Source organism: Stegodyphus dumicola, chromosome 10 (genome assembly GCF_044657685.1).
Source record: "Stegodyphus dumicola isolate Sdum_Otavi_A_Nest chromosome 10, ASM4465768v1".
Taxonomy (NCBI): domain Eukaryota; kingdom Metazoa; phylum Arthropoda; class Arachnida; order Araneae; family Eresidae; genus Stegodyphus; species Stegodyphus dumicola.
In genome coordinates, this window is record NC_140777.1 from 67,965,344 (window position 1) to 67,986,469 (window position 21,126).

At 33.3% G+C, this 21,126-nt stretch overlaps 1 protein-coding gene across 2 annotated transcripts in view; it reads right to left on the reverse strand.

The window, feature by feature from the left end:
- The window catches only part of LOC118199018 (vascular endothelial growth factor receptor 1-like), a 137,167-nt gene extending 116,464 nt beyond the window's left edge, over positions 1 to 20,703 (reverse strand). For both annotated transcript variants that reach the window (XM_085825047.1, XM_085825046.1), the window contains exon 1: positions 20,403 to 20,703. In XM_085825047.1, the coding sequence (XP_085681173.1) occupies positions 20,403 to 20,463 (61 nt within the window). In that variant the 5' untranslated portion in view covers positions 20,464 to 20,703. The remainder of the gene's footprint in view (positions 1 to 20,402) is intronic.
- Between the last annotated feature and the right edge of the window lie 423 nt (positions 20,704 to 21,126).

Consider the following 21,126-nt stretch of genomic DNA (forward strand, 5'->3'; position numbering starts at 1 on the left):
AATTATTGTCTTAAATCGGTTATGCGAAAATGTGAAATTTCAGGTTGGACAACTGAGCTAAAATTTCTTGTAGGAAAATCATTCTACATCTGCTGTTTCCGTATAAATATCTAGTCTCTCACTAATGCTGCAACAGCATTTCAGCCTTTAAAACATGCACAAATAGGACACATTCTGATCTACACATATTTAAGTCAAATTCTTTTAATATCGTATAAACTTGGTTATAGTAAGTTCATTATTTTTGTGCTTAGTATCTTTAAAAAACATAAAACCTTCATTTTAATTGTAAATTATAAAATAAGATTATACAGAATTGCATTGAATGCTTACGTGGTATTTTAGATTTAAAATTATTTACAAGAAACATTTCAAATAAATGCATAAAAATATTTACTTGGATCTAAGAGGAAAAAGATGCGAGACGTCACATAATTATATCCGGTTTCCGTTTCTCGTAAATGGTCGAAGAAAAAGTATTAAAGAAACAAACAAAAAGAAATTCTTTGTTGATTTTTATCGAGTTCCATGACGCTTTTGCAAAATTACGAAAGCAGACCCAACCAGATAAATTGACGCAATACATCCTCAACATTATCAGAAAAAAAACAGAGGTAGAATTCAATTTAGTCAGTGAAATGTTCATTAGAAATACATAATCTGAGCGGAAATGTGTTCTACAAACTCAAAAAAAGAGATAATCTGTCTTACGTGCTTCTTATGCTTTATTTTCCTGATTGAAAAAAACTAAATTTAAGATAGTAAAGGAATGAAAGAGAATAAGTTTTGCGCCATTTTAATAATTATGTCGGTTTATCGGTCATCAGAAATAAATTAATATACTATTCCATCTATTTTATCTTAATCGCGCTAATACGACTTTTAGCTCGTTTTTACTTTTTTAATGGCATTCAGGATCAAGCATTTCTTATTTTATGCTATCATAATTATCTTTCTTAAAATTACTTTCCTTTTGTTTTAAGAGCGTATTATGTATTTCAAGTACCATTGCGACATAAAATGCGCAGACATAGTCGTGTGGGGAAAACAAAAATATTACAGTAGATTGAAAAAACATCTGATGTGGACATTATATGACTTCCTTCTAGGGCTTATTAAATCGTACACACTTTTTGCCGCACTTCATTTCAGCTTATTTACTCTGATTATTCTAACTGAATTAACCGATCCCTCAAGGCAAGTTGAAATGACATCAAAAATTGCAAATTTTTAAATTAAATATCCCGGTCAATTTTTATGTACGGGAGAACAAACTTTTTATAATTTTATTTTTTCATAACCAATATAAAACTTTCCAAATATAAGTATAGGAAGGGGGAGACAGCATCAAAATTTAGATGTCGTTATTTGTTTATTTATTTATTTATTTATTATTATTATTATTATTATTATTATTTGTAAATCTACATTGCGAAAAAATAAATATTTTCGTCATCTGAAACACTTCTGTAAGTGAAAGTATATGACTAAGGCCAACGATTACAAAAATAAAGGTCAGGCAAGGACTTTTAAGTCGGAAAAGAGATGGATATATATATATATATATATATATATATTTACTAATGAACTATTGATTATATTATCTCCTATATATATTATTCCTATACACGCATTTGGTGTTGCTAATTGCAATAAAAAGGGAGGTGCACAAATGGATGTTATACGTACCTTATATATACGTATGATATATATATATATATATATAGACGTCACAAAAATAGTCCCTTTGAAAGTATTTTAAATCCATTTTAGAATCCGTTTTGTAAAAAGAGTCCTTTATTCTGTCCGTACGTGCAGACGTGACGCAAAAAAAAAAAAAAAAAAAAGTCAAAATGGATTCGGTAACGGTCAAAACGGATATTTTCGTTGAAATATGATACCCAAAATTTTTTTGCATTTAAAATACTTTTTTTTATTTCGTACAAGAAATGTACACTCCGTATGAAGAAGTTAAAAAAAATAGATGGATCATCAATTTATTACGATAGAACATTGCATGATCGTCGCCAAAATTGTTTAGAATGAATATTTGCGTAAAACACATAATAATCATTCCCGGAAAAATTTGGTATAAAATATTTACAGAAACTTTAAAATTTACAAGATTTTAGTTAAAAGCTCTAAAAAGTAAAAACAGATTTTGCCTATAATAATATTCTTTGTCATATGCAGCTAAAAATACAATCGTCGGGGGTCTTATAATGGCCGATCTTAAATCAAAATGTTTAAAAAGAAATTTTATGTGGATTTAATGTAGCAAATCTTAATAAATTATTTTATTAATGTAGCAGTGAAGTGTACGCTACATCTTCTCTTTTCCAATGTTTTCCGATTAATCTGGTACTATAAATTTGTATTCAATTCATTAAAATTTCTGTTTAATTTGAAAACTCGATCTCATCACCGTTTAAAAGTGTATGGCTGCTAACAATGAAAAATTATATTTTTTGATTTGAAAGGCTATTATTGTTAGAAACTAAACAGTAGTCCAAAAAATCAAATAAATTTGAAAAGGTTACAAAATTCGGTAAGTTATTGTAGAAATTTTAATACGACTACATTTGAAAGATTGTTTTTTGGTCAGCCCGATGACGAAAAGACCGAAATTCTGAGGCAAATAGTTTGACAATTAAGCAAGGACATGAGAAAAAAATTCAGAATTAAATAATTTTAAAAAACTGCATTGAATTCTGGAAACGATTCCCTCTATTGCCATCGCAAAGACATATGCCAGAAAAACTTTCAAGAAAATCAGGTTAATAGAACAGATATAAGAATTCATTTCAAGATTCATTTTTGCCCTAAATAAAGTACCAAATTGAAAAGCCGGGGTTAAACAAAACCACATAAAATTAAAATATTTGTACAGATAGCTAATATTGTACGTTTTCCATGAACGCTTTCTTCAAGTATAATGGATTTCAATAACAATAGATATGCCGAAGCATTCTTGGGCAAAATGGTTTACTAAAATCTATGCTGGGTCCTTTGAATTAACAAATAGATTAGAATGAAATATTTAGCAAAACATTTAAATTACGAAATTTTATCTACAGACATCGTAATTAACAAGATTTACAAAGGTGGGGTGTAAACGCTAATATAACTTATGTTGTAACTTATGCCCAGTTGTATGACGTAGTCAACACAAGCGCAAGCGCACGAAATTCCTCTTGGCAAGGGGCGCAAGATTACGCCTGCCGTTGGCAACAGCTTTGAGCACCTTAACAGGCGACAGTGCGATTTAGCTCAGTTCCGCCCCCATCCGCCAATTTTGATGGAGAGCACCCCGGAGGGCGGGACGGGTCCGAGGGTTCCCTTCCACCAAACCACACAAGAGGACTTTCGGCTCGCCGCATATTTACAGTGCTGTTATGCCGCACCGACGCTATACATTTACAAACATCCAGTCAGTGACGCTGAACACTAAACCGGTTGGGCTGCTGCTAATATAAACTAAGAATAATATAAATGTAAAGCTTAAATCACTTCTGCATAGTATTTTTCAATGTTTGCGGTGTACATTCTGTTATTTTCTTCCCGTTAAGATAAGAGACATTTAGTTTAATAGGGTTAGTAAGCTTTTATACAAGTTACAAATACAGAAAAACAACAACTTAAAAAATAAAATATCTTGGTGAGTGATGTAAATACGAGCCATTCAAACGTCACACGCCGATCGAATCAGTTAGCTAGACTTAAATTACGTATACCAGTCTAATGGTTGTTAAGTTCCAGTGCTACTGTCTTTGATCGGGACATGTCCTGCATCAAACAGGAGGAGGTAAAGGACAGCTCCTATCACACTGTAAGATTTCTAACTACTTTGTCTGTGCTTTGTAGAAACCTTGACTTAGCTTTGTAACTTAGTTGAACTATGTAGCGACTTAATGGTAGCGACTGTGGTAACTGAATCACTGAGTCCAAGTGTGTAAATGAAAATGTCCAGAGAAGGCTAAATTCACCCTGTTATCTCAAACTAAGAACACATATGACCCCTTTCTCGGGCTTACAGAAAAGCCTCCACTTGGGCTTTAACTCAAGATGAGAAAATAAGAAACTAATCCAATGCTAAACTAAACTGAACTTAGCTAACGCTTTACAAAACTATCTAACGTAGTTGGCCCTTAATTAACCGGTGAATATTAGCAGGCACGTACAATACGAGAGTAGTAAGATTTAGGAAACGAGACTAGACAGTAAAGCATATTTAAAATTAAAATAACTGTTAGAAACTTAAAATAACCCCTACAACATCATTCTCGAAGCAATTATTTAAGGTCAAATTACGAAAATCTTTAGTAGAAATTATTCTAAACTAATAGCAGAAGACGGGCAAAAGGCCCTACTTTCTGTTCTTAACCGAATCCAAAGTTTTTGCAGCTATTGTTCTTAAAAAGCTTTTCGTAAAGTTTTGCTGAAGGAGGATGAGTTGAGGGTGAAATCCAATCACATCACGGTGAGACAGTTCAGGTTAAAATGCCGAACCTCATGGTTAAACAGAAATGATTTGCAACTGGTTATCACATCCGGATAATTTATCTGATAAAAGAACCATAAGCCGGGAAGAAATCTGCAATTCAATCCCCCAGACAGACCTTAAATTTTTACAATGGAGCTTATCTAAACCAAGATTTTTGGAAGGGTAATTGGTCCTATCATTTTCATTGCACTTGGTTGGGATCGGCCTTGTTTTTAAAGATGATTTTACTGTCTGAGATACAGAAAGCCGTTAGCCCTTCTCATATTTAAGTACAAGTATATCAGCTGTATGTAATTTCTTCAAAGCTGTGAACTCACTACACTACGAAGGCCTGCTAGGAAGGCGGGAGAAATACCTTATAATGTGACCGAGTGACGTGACCATAGGAACATTACTTGGCAGAGTATTAGGTGAAGAAAGGTGTTTCTTATACAATTTTATGATTCTGTTAATGGGATCCGGAACAAATTAAAATTTCTTATTTTTGTTCAAATTCTAAAATATTTCAGAAATATATATAATATCGTTTTTCTTGCATAAATATATGTAGTTTTATAGAGTTAAAACATATAAAATTCTTTTACGCTAAAACACCAATTTTGATACCCCGAAAGTAAGTGAAGTAAGCGCTGAAAATACGAAAAAACATATTGGGCGTAAAATAAAAGAAATCCAGACAGAATCTTTAATTAGCATTTATCAACTTAGTTGGCAAATCTCGATGATTGACCAAAATTTATCGGTAAAAACTCACAGGTTGGATATTTGTGCAAGCTATTTCGAAGTTTTATCCTTAGACACTGATGAACGTTAACATTCATCTTATAAGATATTTTCTCCCTTCTTTCTGCATGCACACCCGGCGCATATTCAGGTTCGAGTCCCAGCGAGGATACTGCACACTTTTCGCATCGTCTGCTTTAAAAAAAAAAGGGGGGGGGGAGGGTTTCAGATTTTACGTCCACATGGTGTGTTTTTTTACCGTTTTGTGTGTTACCTTTATTTATTAAATATCATATTCTTTGCACTTAAACCATAAACTTCAGTTCAGAAGCAATGTCGTAAAATAATTTTAAAATGAGCCTGTCTTTAGAATTTTCGATACACAGTTCTGCGCCCGCTGGAGATAAAAAGGTTTTTCCCCTTCCTACCGTAGAGTGTTGCCATTGCTCTCTTTGAACTCGTTGAGTTTGTTACTCAAAAATTCGCTAAAGTTTTACAAAATATGAAATCGATAATAAAAGAAATTTCAAATTTGGTCTTCCACATGCCCATATTCGTAGGAGGATTACGTCATTCAAAATTCGATGGCTCTATGAACCGTTGTTTTATCACAATGCGAGAAATATACATACATTTGCGCAGATTTTTCATCATTTAATTTCTTCAAGTATAACGCAAGACTCTAATATTTGGTGGCAACAGTTTGAAAAGTGAAACGGACATTTATAGTGATTCTACGCAAAATCGCCAAACGAAAACAATAGTCCTTCAGGGACAAAGCCCCTTTGGCCTATAAACTAATGTCTCTTCTGCAGTGGCCCCCGAACTAAAAGGTGATGAATGACGATTCTTCACCACCAGGATTTGGCGACTGGGTCTCCTAATCCCTAGTCGCCCTTTAAAAAGGGGAGTATATAAAGCATTTTCTCCTTCCTTTCTGCATGCCTTGGTGGTGTAACGGTAGCACACTCGGCATGTATTCGAGAGGTCCAGGTTCGAGTCCCGGCGAGGGCATTACTCATTTTTCATGTACTCCTGCTTCAAAATAACCTATTGTCGCTACAACCTATAAATTCTAAGATTTGTCAGCCTTCGAACATTTACAGCTAAAATATGAGTTGGATAAAATAATAAGGAGATCATCTTTGAAAAGGGACATATTTGTTGGGTTTTTTTAACTAAAATTATACTTCTAGATAAATCACATTTCAATGTGCAAACCGGATTCTCTTAATACAGCAAGAAAAAAGGTATCATTCAAAGAGTATCTGTGAAGAATTTTACGCAATTATAAATATACAGAGATCATAACGTGGGAATAATATCTAATGCTAAACGAAGGCTAGAATAAGAACTCCTATACGGTTTAGAAATTAATTTGGTATTCGTTAAACATGGTTGACAGTACTCGTCGTAATCTATGAATTTGCCGTTTGAATCCTATTTATTTATAGAATCACCATTGGGTATATCACTGGACATGAGATGATTTCTTAGAAAACCACATAAGCGTCATCGTAAAGGAGTTTGAAGCTTGCTGTACAATATTTTTTAAAAACGTTTATTATTATTCATGTGAAATGGCGACAAGATAACAGGTTTTAATTTCACAACAGAAAAATAAACGAAGAATTATAACGTGATATTTTAAAAGGTCAGTATCATTACTTGGTCGCAGATGCGTGAATCTGTAGGTGGAAAGAACTTTTATGGCAAAACTCTATATAACGTGCAAACATAATTCTTGCGAAGTCTTAGACGAACTCATGTGGACATTCACATACTAGTTATCATACTCTGTAAGCTAGAAAAAATATCCATTTTAAAAGCAGATCATCTTTATTCTTGTGTAAACAAATACGTTAAGAAAGCTATACAAGTGCGCGTTTTTTTTTCGGGGGGGGGGATGATTTTATGTAATTCACACAGAAATACAAAATCTGAAATCAGTTCACGCCTTCTAACTCTTGAAAATCAGAGGGAGAATGCATCCGAATTTCCATTTTATATCTGAAATGATCCATACTGATTGAATTTTATTATAAATATTAGCGGTTGGTTTAAAATATAACAGTTGATAAAAAATTCATACATCAGAGTGAAATCTGAAGCCTATTAAGAGTATTTAATCATTTACCTGACACTTGAATTTATACTATAGTGATCATTGGCAGAAATTATCTTGACAATCACGTGTTTAATTCTGTGATATGTTAATAATAGTCTGTAAAGTAAATCCAGAGTATCATACATATATTAAAGTTTATTATTAATCCTAGTAAATTAATTCTAATTGATGTCTACTATATAAACAAAGGAGCTAAAACGCACTGTTCATTCTGAGATTTCTATCATTAAGAATTTGTTACAAATGTAATAAACTGAAATGAAGCAAAATATGGGTCTCCATACAAACTGTCATTATGCCATCAAACAGTTGCAGTACTTCAAGCAATTTTGATAAGAAAGAGTATACTCGACCTGGTTTTTATCTCAATATTCTATTATCATCTCTACCCCCACCTCCTATTTTCTAGAGGAGGTTCACGCCTACATTTGTAATGTATTGCGCAGAAAGCTGAAGATAAAAGGTTGCAACCATTCCTATTAAGTCTCGTTGCCGTAAAGGTAACGCAGAAATTCAATGCAATATTTTTCCTTCATTTTTAAAGCTAAATACTATAGCTGGAGTTGCACTCTAGGATTATATACTTCGATTCGAGGACCAAAATATGCAAGTGACAAGCGCAAAGTAATCGAGGGCATAGTTCTGTCTTCTGGGTTAGTTAGCGTTATGCGTGAGGGAAAATCTAACCCAATCAACGAATATATATCTTAACAATAGAACTTATTCAGTAAAGAAATTTAATAACTAGCTATCTATTTTTAGTTACAAAAATTACCCTTGAATCTATGGTTGTTTATTGTAGTATCTTTTGTTACATCTGGTTGCTATTTCGTCTATTTAAGAAAAAAGTCATAATTAATCTACACAAAAATAAATGCAATTTAAATTTCATTTTAATTAAAGTAAATTACGCTGTAGACTGTAGAATAATACTGATTAAGAAATCTGATAATGATATATAACTAAACAAGTATACAGATGCTCGAATTTTATTTACAGATTTAGCGGGGTGCAGCCAAAGCAAAATTTAGAAGTTCTATGTATAAAAACATTTCAATATGAATAAAATCAGTTCATTCATTCAAAGCAACAACCAATTCGTAAATAATTTTTTTGTTGCCAAACCAGGAAACAAAAACTTTTGACACTTCAAGTTTATACGTGTGACGTCATAAATTAAATTTAATGTAATATAACAGCATATTCTCAATATCAATAAAAGAAATAACATGGCAATAACATATCGTGTCAATTATACTAACCCGAAACAAAAAAGTTGCCAACAGCAGCCGTTTATGCAAAATGGTTAAATTAACGAAACCCTTTCGACATACGATAACATCACATGGAGTCACGTGCTTTCTTCAAAGTCAGAATATGACCTTATATAATAATAATAATATGTGTAATGTTTGGCAGTGCTATTTTTAATTCATATTTTGTAAAACTTACAAATTTGTTATTAACAAACTCTACGAGTTGAAAGCGAGCAGTGGCAACACTTTTCGAAAAGCGGGTTTTCATCTCCAGCGTGTGAGACTGTTGCCACTCGGAAAAATGAGGGCGAAAATTAGCATTTTTCAGAGTTCTTAATTAATACCTCGGCTGACTAAAGTCGTATAGAGATAGATGACAATGATCAAAATGGCTTCCCACGAATTCTCGGAATCCGGGAAGTACCTATCTCGTTAACTGAACTCCCGCTGTTCCGGAGGAGATATGACACAAACAAACAGACACGCACAGATTTTAATAGTATAGATTACTAAATTCTTCCAATCAGAAGATAAAATTATTAACTAGCTCTCAAAGTAACTTAACCAACATTCATTTATCTTCATTTACAAAAAGTATTATCCTTCTTAAGTGTGCATGAAAATCCAGGACACAAAACGCGGAACTATTCAAGGCAGAGGCAATTTAAACCAAGTGATAGGCAGTATTTCATCGCGCACATAGTAACTAATCTCACTATTTTATTTTTAATTTGTCCTGTTGGTTTATTTTAATGTATTTTCCAATTCATAGTGCAAAAGTATTTACGTACTAAACTTCTTTGAGATTTCAATTTCATTTTTTTTTTTTTTTTTTTTTTTTCCTTACATAAAAAGATTTACAATTTTCAGAGCATATAACGTCTCGATCCAATTATAAAACAATACCCCTTCTTTAAAAAGTCTTTCTAAAAGTTAAATGCATCACACGTGCGTAGTCTACCATATCAAACACAGATTATGGTTACCTCTAAACTTTTACTATAAAATAAAACACATAGTAGTTTTGACTGGAAGAGAAACACACCAATAGAAAATATACAGTACAGTAGTTTATAAAGCTAAAAATTAAATAGTTAAGTCTTTTCTTTTTAAACACGTGCACAAGTCTCCAAGATGAAATAATATCATAACAATTTTCGAGATTTAACTTTGCAGTTTTGAACAGCTCATTCCGATTATTTTCATTATTATTAGAAACTTTACGTTTTATATCTTTATTCTCTGGAACTGCTTAGTCTAAAACTATCTCAGTTGTTTAAACCAAAATCTGCATACCAAGATAAGGCTGTAATTTTTTTACTACGTAATATTTTTTAAAACTTCACGAATCTTTAATAAGAAACTCTTAGACTATAATCTAAAATTTTAAAATCCATTTTTTGAAGCATTTTTAAAGAATTGAAATCATTTTATGTATGAAGCTAATGCATTGTGCAATTGTTTACCATTTTACATATATATAATGATATATATGTAAAATGGTAAACAACTGCACAATGTATTAACTCTTAAATCATGAAAGATGTGATTAGACGCCAATGTGCGCGCTATATTCATCAGTAATGAAATTCTAAGAACATTATATAATGTACTTAAAATTGGAAAAAATATATGTGATAAAGACTTAAAATATTTCCTGCGCATAATGCTGCTAACATATAATTTATAAATATAGACTAAGTTAAAATTAAAACTAAACAAGCAAAAGAGAAAGACGAAGAGAACTAATAATAAAATATTAATTGAGCAAATTAATTAAATTAAATTAATGGTACTGGTATTATTTCTTAATTTTGTATTTAAAGACGTAATTTTTAAATTTATTATCTAAATATGTAGAGACATCGGGTTATTTCGAAAGCAGGAGAGCAATGCTCTCGCCGGGACTCTGACCACGGACCTATCGAATACGCACCGAGCGTGCTGACCATTACACCGCGAAGGCATGCTAAGAAGACGTGAGAAATACCTTATAAGTTTAATAGATTAAAAAATTTTTGGTTATATATTTTTTAGTATTTTTTAATATTTTTAGAAATTTATTCATTTGTATGCGCATGTATAGCACTAGTAACTATTGAATGCGTGGGTAAGATTAGTTCTGTAGGGAAGGAGTTTTTAATTTTTAGGGATATATGAAAGTATTTATATTATTGATTCAGTGTCTCGGATAATTTCAAATTTACAGAAACAGAATAAATTTACCTGGAAAACATGTATCGTCATAAGAATCTCCTCTTGACAACGAAAGCGTCTAACGATAATAATAATAAGGCTTTTTCCTATTTTTAATCATTTATAATAATACGGCTTTTTCCTATTTTTAATCATTTATACCACTATATTATAATTTATACGATATGGCAAATATCCCCTTTATTTAAAATTTAAAAAAAAAAAAAATCAGTTTTCTCCATTTATTTGTGTACCATTAATTTGCTCAATTAATATTCAATCGTTTATTCTTTTATTTGGTTTTCTTTTGCCTATTTAGTTTTAATTATAAGTCAATCTATTTTACAAATTATATATATATATATGCACAATGCGCAAAATTTTGACCTAAATTTGATCTTTTTTCGTTTTGTTCTTACAACCTTACTTATAATCTGTATTTAAAAATTATACACATATATCTAATTATATAATGTTATATCTAAGATAAATGATACATAAAACAAAATCCCAACTTAAATTTGCAACAGTCCCCTAACTCTCCATTTAAATTTTAGCAGATTCCAGTTTCTATCATAAAAACAGTAACTTCTTATATTAAATCTGTCTAAACTGCGTCATTTCCAAATTAATCCATGTGACGTGATTGTTACATAACGCTACATAAACTACTGCAAGCACTTACATAAACACTACGGAGAATAAGATTTCAGTTAGAATCGAAACCTTTTATTAATATCCAATAGGAAAATTCTGAAGCGTAACTCAGATCACTTTCAGACAAACTTTCTTCCGAAATACGACGCATTCCTGCTTTTGCTTGCTGTCCTGCGAGCATCTTTCCTCTCTCTTTCATCAATTGTATCGCGCCCATTACGATTTGTAGCTCATATTAAGACTGTGTTTCTCAAGAATAAAGAAAAATATGTTTTATCCGCCATGACTGGTGGTATCTGAATCTTCCCTTCTAAATTATACATATATATAAGCTTATGCATACGAACAGATATGCATAGCTCTGTCAGAAATAATTTTCTATCAAAGACGTTAACAATTAAGCCTTTTACGAAAGGTATATTAATCACTCGGTCTTCCTGCCAACACTCAAGAGATAACGCCTACTGTACAGATAACGTAAGTTTATTTCCTTCGGTGCGCGTTTTTATATCAGATCAGAAAAGGATCTAATTCCTCAGGTAATAAAAATAAGATCATAATTTCAAAATGATGTCACGCTAAGCAGACATCATTATCAAATCAAATTTCAACAAAATAACGTCCCATACACCTTTAATTAAAAGTTCTATAAAGAAAACGAGCTGCAAAAAAAGTAAATGAAATATTCACACCAAGGCCATTTTTAAAGTATTTTAATCAATTTTATCGAAAAGAAAATTGCATCGATACTAGCAAGATAATATTTTCAATTCCCATTAAAATTTAATAGTCAGTTGTTTATTTTACATTCAAGAAGTCTTTAAAAAAATGTTGTGTAGTGTTATATTATCTTATTTGAAAAGGACCATCATGTTAATTAGTATAACGTTCTTTTCTTTGCGGCCTAGTGTTTATGAAAAAGTTTAAAACAAACTAAAAATTTTATAAATTTGCAAAATCGTTCAAGAATATCTTTCTACACTTTAATTTCTTTCTTCCAAAATATCCTTAAATTGCATAAGATGCAGATTTTTGCAGATGAAACTTGAAATTATTTGTCTTGGCAACTTGTAGCTATACATAAAGCGAGCAAAATAAACTGAAGAAGTAGAGAACCTTTTAGAAGGAAATGAAAATACAAATTGATATAGCCGATAAAACTCATTAAATACAAATAATCTATTACTTGCTGGAGTACCAGAAATCATGCAAAAGTCGCTAAGATACAGACTTTTATATAATAAGCCTTCTTTTTTATCATCTATATAGTGTAAGGTTTTTCTTTCATCACGAAAAATTACTTATTGGTTAGGTCTTGTTACGTCGGTTTTTAATTAGTAAAAAGAAAATGTTTAAAAATCAGAATATTAAATATTTTAAAATATATCTTTTGAAGATTTCTGATACTCTTGTCTCAAAATGTTACTGAAATTTTACTTCATGTTCTAAGCCAAATATTTCACGAATCTGCTAACAAATATCTAAAATTTCACATTCACACATATATGGAGAAAGGTAGGAATAGTTCATTCCAAAGTTAAAGGAATCTTAAAAAAAAAAAAAAAAAATCTGAAATGTTTCAGATTTTAAATTACGTCCAAAGGGGCGTTTTTTAACATTTTGTGTGTTACCTTTCTTTATTAAATATCATGTTCCTCGCACTTAAACCATAAGATCCAGTGCAACAGCAATATCGCAAAATAGTTTTAAAACGAGCATATCTTTAGAATTTCCGATACAGAGACTCACGCGCTGGAGATAAAAATGTTTTTTCTGCACAACGTTGCCATTGCTCGCTTTGAAATCCTTGAGTTTGTTAATCAAAAATTCGTCAAAGTTTTAAAAAATAGGAAATCGATCATAAAACAAATTTCAAATTTCAAATTGGGTCTTCCACATGCTCCTATTCGTTGGAGGATTACGTTATTCAAAATTCGATGACTCTATGTACCGTTGTTTTATCACAATACGAGAAATATACATACATTTATGCAGATTTTTCATTATTTAATTTCTTCAAATATAATGCAGGACTCTAACATTTTGTGGCAACAGTTTGAAAAGTGAACCGACATTTATGAGTCCGACGCAAAATGCCAAAACGAAACTAATAGTCCTTCGGGATTCAAATCCCTTTGGACTAAAAAAAAAAAAAGAAAAGAAAGAAAGTTTCAGATTTTAAATTACGTAAAAGGAGTGTTTTTTATACATTTGCGTGTTACCTTTATTTATTAAATATCATGTTCTTCGCACTTAAACCATAAAATTCAGTTACACAGCAATATCGCAAAAAGTTTTAAAATCAGCATATCTTTAGAATATCCAATACAGTCTTGCATGCTGGAGATTTTTTTTTTTTTTTTTTTTGTTTTTTGTTTTTGTTTACAATGTTGCCATCGCTCGCTTCGAAATCCTTTAGTTTGTTAATCAAAAATTCGTTGAAGTGATACAAAATATAAAATCGACAATAAAACAAATTTCAAATTCAAATTAGGGCTTCCATATTCCCATATTCTATGGAAGAATACGTTATTCAAATTTTGATGGCTGTAGGTACCGTTGTTTTATTACAATTATCAGGTGTTTTATCACAATTATTTCTTCATTATTTAATTTCTTTAAATATAATGCATAGCGATAATATTTGGTGGCAACAATTTGAAAAATGAAACAACGCTCATGGTGAATCGACGCAAAATGCCAAAACGAAATTAATAGTCCTTATGGGTAAATTGCCCCTTTGGATTAAAAAGTGACTTATTTCTAAAATTTAGATTTTTGTACTCCTAATGATATAAGAGCATACGAAAACCACTTGGACATAAAGAGAATGCTCTGGAAAATGCACGATGCGAGTTTAAGAACCAGAAAATTTCTTTCGAAGCTCATTCTGCTTAAGAAAATTGCTCATATACAAATATTATATTTGTATCTTCCCTTTAAGAAATGTTTGTGTCTGTTCTATCCTTCAAATTTCATCAAAGGAAGATAGAAAGCTTTGGGAAAACAAATCATTTCGCTTAATATGCCCTGAGAGTGATTATTTTGTTACCCAACGAACAGCACACATCACAACCAATTATGATTATTTTTTAAAAAATTGAACTTACACTGCGTGCAAAATATTATGGACAAATAAAAAAAATTATTTATATTTGAAACTATTATCTAATTGCTTTTAAAATTAGTACTATGATCAAAACTTATAAAATTAATATTATAATGCAGAAAGTAATATGAATAATTTACATTTTGCTATAGGTGATATCAGGAATGAACGAATTAAAGAGTAGCATTTCGCCCAACGAACAATTCAGCTAGTTATTCACATACACCCAAAATGGTTATCAATAATTTATCTTAGTTCCTTTATATAGTGTAATACTTGCAAACAGATCATTCAGTGGCGTAGCAAGTATAACTGGCGCCCGGGGCAAAATACCTTTTTGGCGCCCCCCTTAAAAACTTTCAGTAATATAATATATAGAATATATTCTCAGTAAGAAAATAATGCAAATAATAATAAAATGCTGAATCTGCCATAAAATACTCAAAAATATATTAAGAATAATCACTACCTAACTACTAGCCTTGGATTAGGAAATGCATCTGTGTCGGCACAAAAATCAGACGTACGAAGATCTAGAATTAGTTAAAAAGGTGTTATTTATTTTACATATTTATATAAGTGTTTTTAAAAAGTACAGTTTTTAAACAATTAAAAGTTTAATATACATTATAGATAAATAGATATGTGGCAACTTGCCTACTACAACTCAATTCTGCCAGTCTGGTAACCCATAGCAACCAAAAACAAAATAATATTTATTCTATTCAATTGTTATAATTATTTAACGATCTGTCTCAAAAAATTGTACTACCATAATTGGTGACACGTATTTATTACGAATAGCAACCTTCAATGTTGCACGAATATGGAGTTTATATGTCAAAATTCTGAGCAGCAGTAAGTTATCCAGTGTGATGAGATGCAAGTAAGACATTTCACCTGTCATTTCAAGCGTTGTGCCGCATTCCGGCGATTCAACATATTTCTGTCATAATTTCAGCGGATATATGTATCGTCTACTGTATTTGAGCCGCCAATTTCTCTGATTTCAAGTACCAAGAAACTGTGTCACTATATACATAGTGATTATTTTTCTATACATATTATTACTGTGCATATTTGATTGATCTAAAGTGGATGACAACGATGCTGCTTTACAATTTTCGCGAGTCGCAAGCCACCGCCTTTTTGTCGCCGAGACCCATCGTTATGGTTCATTCAATTTTATGCGCAGTTGAGTCACATTACTGCCGACGAAACTCAATTTTATACAGCGATCGCCGCGTTAGAATTAGAGGTACTGCAATCAGCTCGTGAAATAATTCTGAATTCACCGGCGACGGACAAATACAAATCTTTAAAAAAAAATTAATTTCTGTTTATGAAGAATCCGAGACAGAATCAAGCAGTTATTGCAGGATTTACGGTTGGGTGATATGAGGCCATCTCAATCGCTGTCTAAAATGTAAAATGTCTAGCCGCCGGTAACCTAACGGATAACATTCTCAAAACAATATGGATGAATAGACTCCCATCTAACATGCAAACCATTTTAGCAGCCAGTACGAAGCCACTTAAAAATCTTCCCGAAACCGCTGATAAAATTCACGAGCTGACAATTGCAGCTCAAATAAACGCAGTGCAGGCTCCTGCTATTGTGGCGTTACAGGCTCAAATTGATGATTTGTCCAAACAGGTTGCTCAGTTAGTAGCCATCCAAGCTGAACATTTTCAGCGCAACCGCTCCACATCACGTGGTCGAAATACACGTCGTAGCCCACTGAGGAAACGTTATGAAAGCCGGGTATTCATAACCCGAGTATTTGTTTTTAATCACCACAAATTTGGAAACAAGGCAAACAAATGCCGCCCACCGTGTCGTTATAACGACCAGGGAAGTTGCTCGAAGTTGTGAACGACAGCGGCCGGAATTTTGCACGCCTTTTCGTTATCGAAAAGAATTCGGACTTGAGGTTTCTTGTAGACACCGGGGCTGATGTTTCTGTCCTTCCACCACATTTTCACGAACAAAAGCGCCTTACCAACTTACAACTTTATGTAGCAAATGGAACTCCTATTCAAACTTTTGATGAACGCCTGATATCTGTTGATTTAGAATTGCGCCGCAACATCCAATGGCCATTCACTATTGCTACTGTTTCCAAGTCCTATTAGTGGCGCTGACGTTTTTCAAAAATTTTCTGCTTGTCGATCTTAAGAATCACCGTTTGATATATTCCGAGAGTAATTCGCATTAGTCAAGATTTGAGCATTAAACTGATTTCGGGTAACTCCCCATGGCATCAACTCCTCAGAGAATTCCCTACAAACACGCGCCCAGTTATAGGTATTTTCGAACCCAAGCACGATGTACTACATTATATTGAAACTACCGAACCTCCAATTGCAGCTAAACCAAGACGCTTACCTCCGGACAAGCTTAAAGCTGCCAAAGAAGAATTTCAATACATGATAGAACAGGGAATTTGCCGTCCTTCAAAAAGTTCATGGGCTCTATCTAATTCGGAAACGAAATGGTAACTGACGCCCGTGTGGCCATTATCGTCGGTTAAATGCAGCTACAATTCCTGATCGTTACCCAGTCTCTCACATTCAAGACTGTATGCAAGTTTCAGAGGGAAGAGCTATTTTTACAACCCTTGATCTTGGGCGGGCGTATCACCAATTGCCCGTTAACCCAGCTGATATTCCAAAAACTGCGGTTATTACGACTTTTGGACCATTTGAGTTTCGGGTCATGACTTTAGGCTTATGCAATGCTGCTCAAACATTCCAACGCTTCATGAATCAGATGTTAATCGGCTTCGACTTTTGTGTACCTTATTTTGATGATGTCTTAATCGCCTCCTCTTCAGAGCAAGAACACCTACCACATTTGAGAACAGTTTTTGAACGTTTTCAAAGGTACGGTGTCGGTCTTAATCCTTCTAAATGCGTTTTTGGCCAACCGAGAGTATCCTTGGTCATGAAACTTCCGCTGATGATGTTCGACCGCTTCCAGACAGTCACCGCTATCCCCGATATACCCGTACCATCTTCAGTGAAGGACTTAAGAATCTTGCTATGCTCAATTTTTATCAACGTTTCTTACCTTATGCAGCGACCATACAAGCTCCTCTAAATTCTTTTTTTATTTGAAGCAAGAAAAACGATAAACGTGTTACATAACCTGGACCACAGAATCCCGCGAAGTGTTCCAAAAATGCAAAAATGATTTAATTTCGGCAACAAATTTTGCAGTATCCTTCCGCATCTAAACTATTATCACTCTACGTTTATAAGGTATTTTTCCCTCTTTCCTAGCCTGCCTTCGTGGTGTAGTGGTTCTGCACGCTGGGCCGGTACTCCAGAGGTCCGCGTTTCAATTCCCGGCGAAGGCGTAGCATATTTTTCATATCCTCTGCTTCCCAAAAATAACCTAATGTCTCTCCACGTTGACGTTGCTCAGCGTGGATCAACAACAGCTATAGGAGCAGTTTTACAACAGAAAGATCAAGAATTATGGAGACCACTTTCACATTTTTCTAAAAAAAACTTTCACCAGCACAAACCGGATACAGCACTCACGATCATGAATTGTTAGGAGTTTATGAAGCTGTCAAATATTTTCGACATATGCTAGAGGAACGCGTTTTCATGATCGTAACAGATCACAAACCCTTAACCTATGCTTTTCAACAGCGTTAGGATAAAGCTTCTCCTCGTCAAATGAGACACCTAGACTTCATAGGGCAATTTTCAAAAGATATCCGTTATATTGAGGGTTCGCAGAATATTGTTGCAGACACCTTGTCTCGTATTGAACAACTAGCCGTTCCTTCGCGAATAAACTTTGCTGCCCTTGCGGATGAACAACACCTGGATTCAGAACTACAAACCCTCTTGAAAAGCATATCTTCCATCAATTTGTCATTTACTTCATCAAAGTCTTGAAAAGCAAATTTATCATTACTTCATCAAAGTCGATCCTTTCAAATTTTTTTCCTTCCACACTTAAAAATGCTAAATGGCTTAGGGGATCTTGTCCCATTGTTGATTATAAATATGTGAAAATGTATTTTAATTAGCTGAACGAACGTTCATAGCTAGCATTTGATAATGAAATAGTAAGTAGTATTTGAAGTGAGACTCTTAGGTTTGGAAAAACATTTTCTCTATAGATCTGTAGTGGAGTTTTAGGTTCCGTTTCTTTTCTACTGCGGAGTAACGTCATGCAGTCACATTCACTGCTCAAAAATAATTAGGGGATGTTGTGGGTTCGGTATGAAATAACCATATAATCGACAATCTTTTTGAACAAAAGGAAATAGATTATAAAGGAAAATTATATTGTTTACAAAGTTGGGAATAGGCAAATTTAGTCTGTGACGTCGAAAACTATGTGTTTAAGATAAGAAGTGACAAGCGACCTGCAGCATTCCTTTTGTAGTAGGAGATTTAAAAACAATTGAAAAGTGGTGTGGTGGTGTATTTAATTATGGCAAAGCACACTAGGGCTATCTGCCTAAGAGGAGGGATGCCTTCGTGGAGGACTTTCTAAGGGAAACTGGCTCGTATACACGTTACACATGGGGAAAACCACGAAAACACCCATGTAGCCAGCCCGTTCGCGGTATTCGAACCTCGGACCGAACTACCAGTGTTCAGCGACTTTACCGCTCGGCCGCTGGTGGGCAACAATTGAAAAAGAGTTGACTGTTTGTAGCAGTCAGTCCGATGTTTTAGCAAGATGACTTAGTTGAATCGGTAGACTGGAAGGCCATCAGTCGTTTACAGGAGAGTCAAACGCAATCCATTGTAGCGGAAGCGTTAGGATTTTCAAAAAATGTTATTTCCAGATTATGGAATCGGATTTTGGAAACTGGATATGTTTGAGAAATTCGGGACAAGGTCGTGTTATCGTTTTAAAATAAAAAGCGGGAGATATACGTGCATTTCGTTTAAAAAAATAAAAATATATCTCTACTTTGGAGAAATAAAATGGTCAGAAAGAACGTTTTGGTTGATGTACTGCAAACATTTTATTACACATCTTATCAGACAAATCAAGAAAATAAATAATTAATTATATTACAATAGTTTCCAGAAATCGATCAAAATAAAAACTGAAATTTTCCGGAAAGTATTGTTTGGAAACCATTTGGCGCCCCTCTAGGAGCAGCGCCCGGGGCATCATGCACCCCCTTGCCCCCCCGTCGCTACGCCACTGAGATCATTGCCATAGATTAATAGAGAGAGACAGATAAGACGAAATAAAGCAACTGTAAAAAAAAAAAAAAAAAAAAAAAATTACTGTGGAGCTGTTTTCTAGAAAAAAGCAAAGGTATAGTTTATAGTTACAAAACATAAAAGTATACTTTTAAAAATTATATATTTTTAAACACTTTAGAGCACGGTCATGTTCAAGCTTCATTTCTGCTATTTCTTAGCGACACAGAAATTAGAAAATGTTTACCTAAATGATTTCAGGATTAGATTCTAAATAAAATACCATTAAACTTGCAAGACTGGCTAAGTATTTATCATAGCTGAATTCTCAGATAGCTTTAAAGGATTATGGTTAATACTTATCATAGCTGAATTCTTAGCTATCTTTAAAGGATTTCATGTTACATTTTTAATATAATTTATTTTAACTGAAAAGGCTGAAATTTTTATTTTGTTTAAATTGAGAAAATTCGGAAAAACACCTGATTTTTATAAATCAGGCGTAATTAGTAGTATGGTAAAATGACTATTAAATAAATGATAGTTTGGCCTGTTATTAATTTACTGCGTACATACAGAGAATTATAATAAAAGAAAAGTAAAAAATATAATTATCAGATAAGAATCAACAACACTCACCTTGCCCGAAACAAAAAATGATGAGAAAGAGAATATGCACTTTTTTGGTCCCGTGCAACATCTTCTTTTTAAATTCGCGCGCATCCAGATTTAATTACTATTTTCAAGTACTTCAGTCCTGGTTAATTTATGTATTTTTAAAATAACAAATGCGATGCTTCTTTTCATCGCACTTGATCTTCAGAAAACTTTTTTCACGAAAACAAGAATGCAACGATGACAGAAATAACAGCAAAACTGCATGTTCTTAGCCGAGATCGCGGTAGAGATTTCGACCGTCAACTCCGTTAACCGCACTATGCTGGATAGCAACTGCCTGCGTCGGAAGCGCACAGAGTCAACAAAGCTAATCTACTTCCCGCTGACCGCGTCACTTCCTGTTATCAACAGAAACATCTATGTCGCCTCTACGAAAGGGGGACTTGGCCGAGCGATAAAGTTTGAGGAGGTGGTGGTAGGATGCTTAGGACGTATAATTACATATTAGCTCAAGTATAAGACTTCCCCTTTCTCTCGTTCCCCCCAAAGGAGCCAGAAACAGCCAAACTTTCAAAAAGTCGTCTTTCTCATAAAGCGTTTGCGTATCGTTCGAGTCAGTGTATAGTAATGTTACATAAATGCGTAAAAGATGGCTTCACGGATAAGACGACCCTCACTTTTGAATGTGTTTTACTAGAGAAAAAATTGGAGGTTGCGCAAGAGCTCATATATAAGCTTGAGGCCC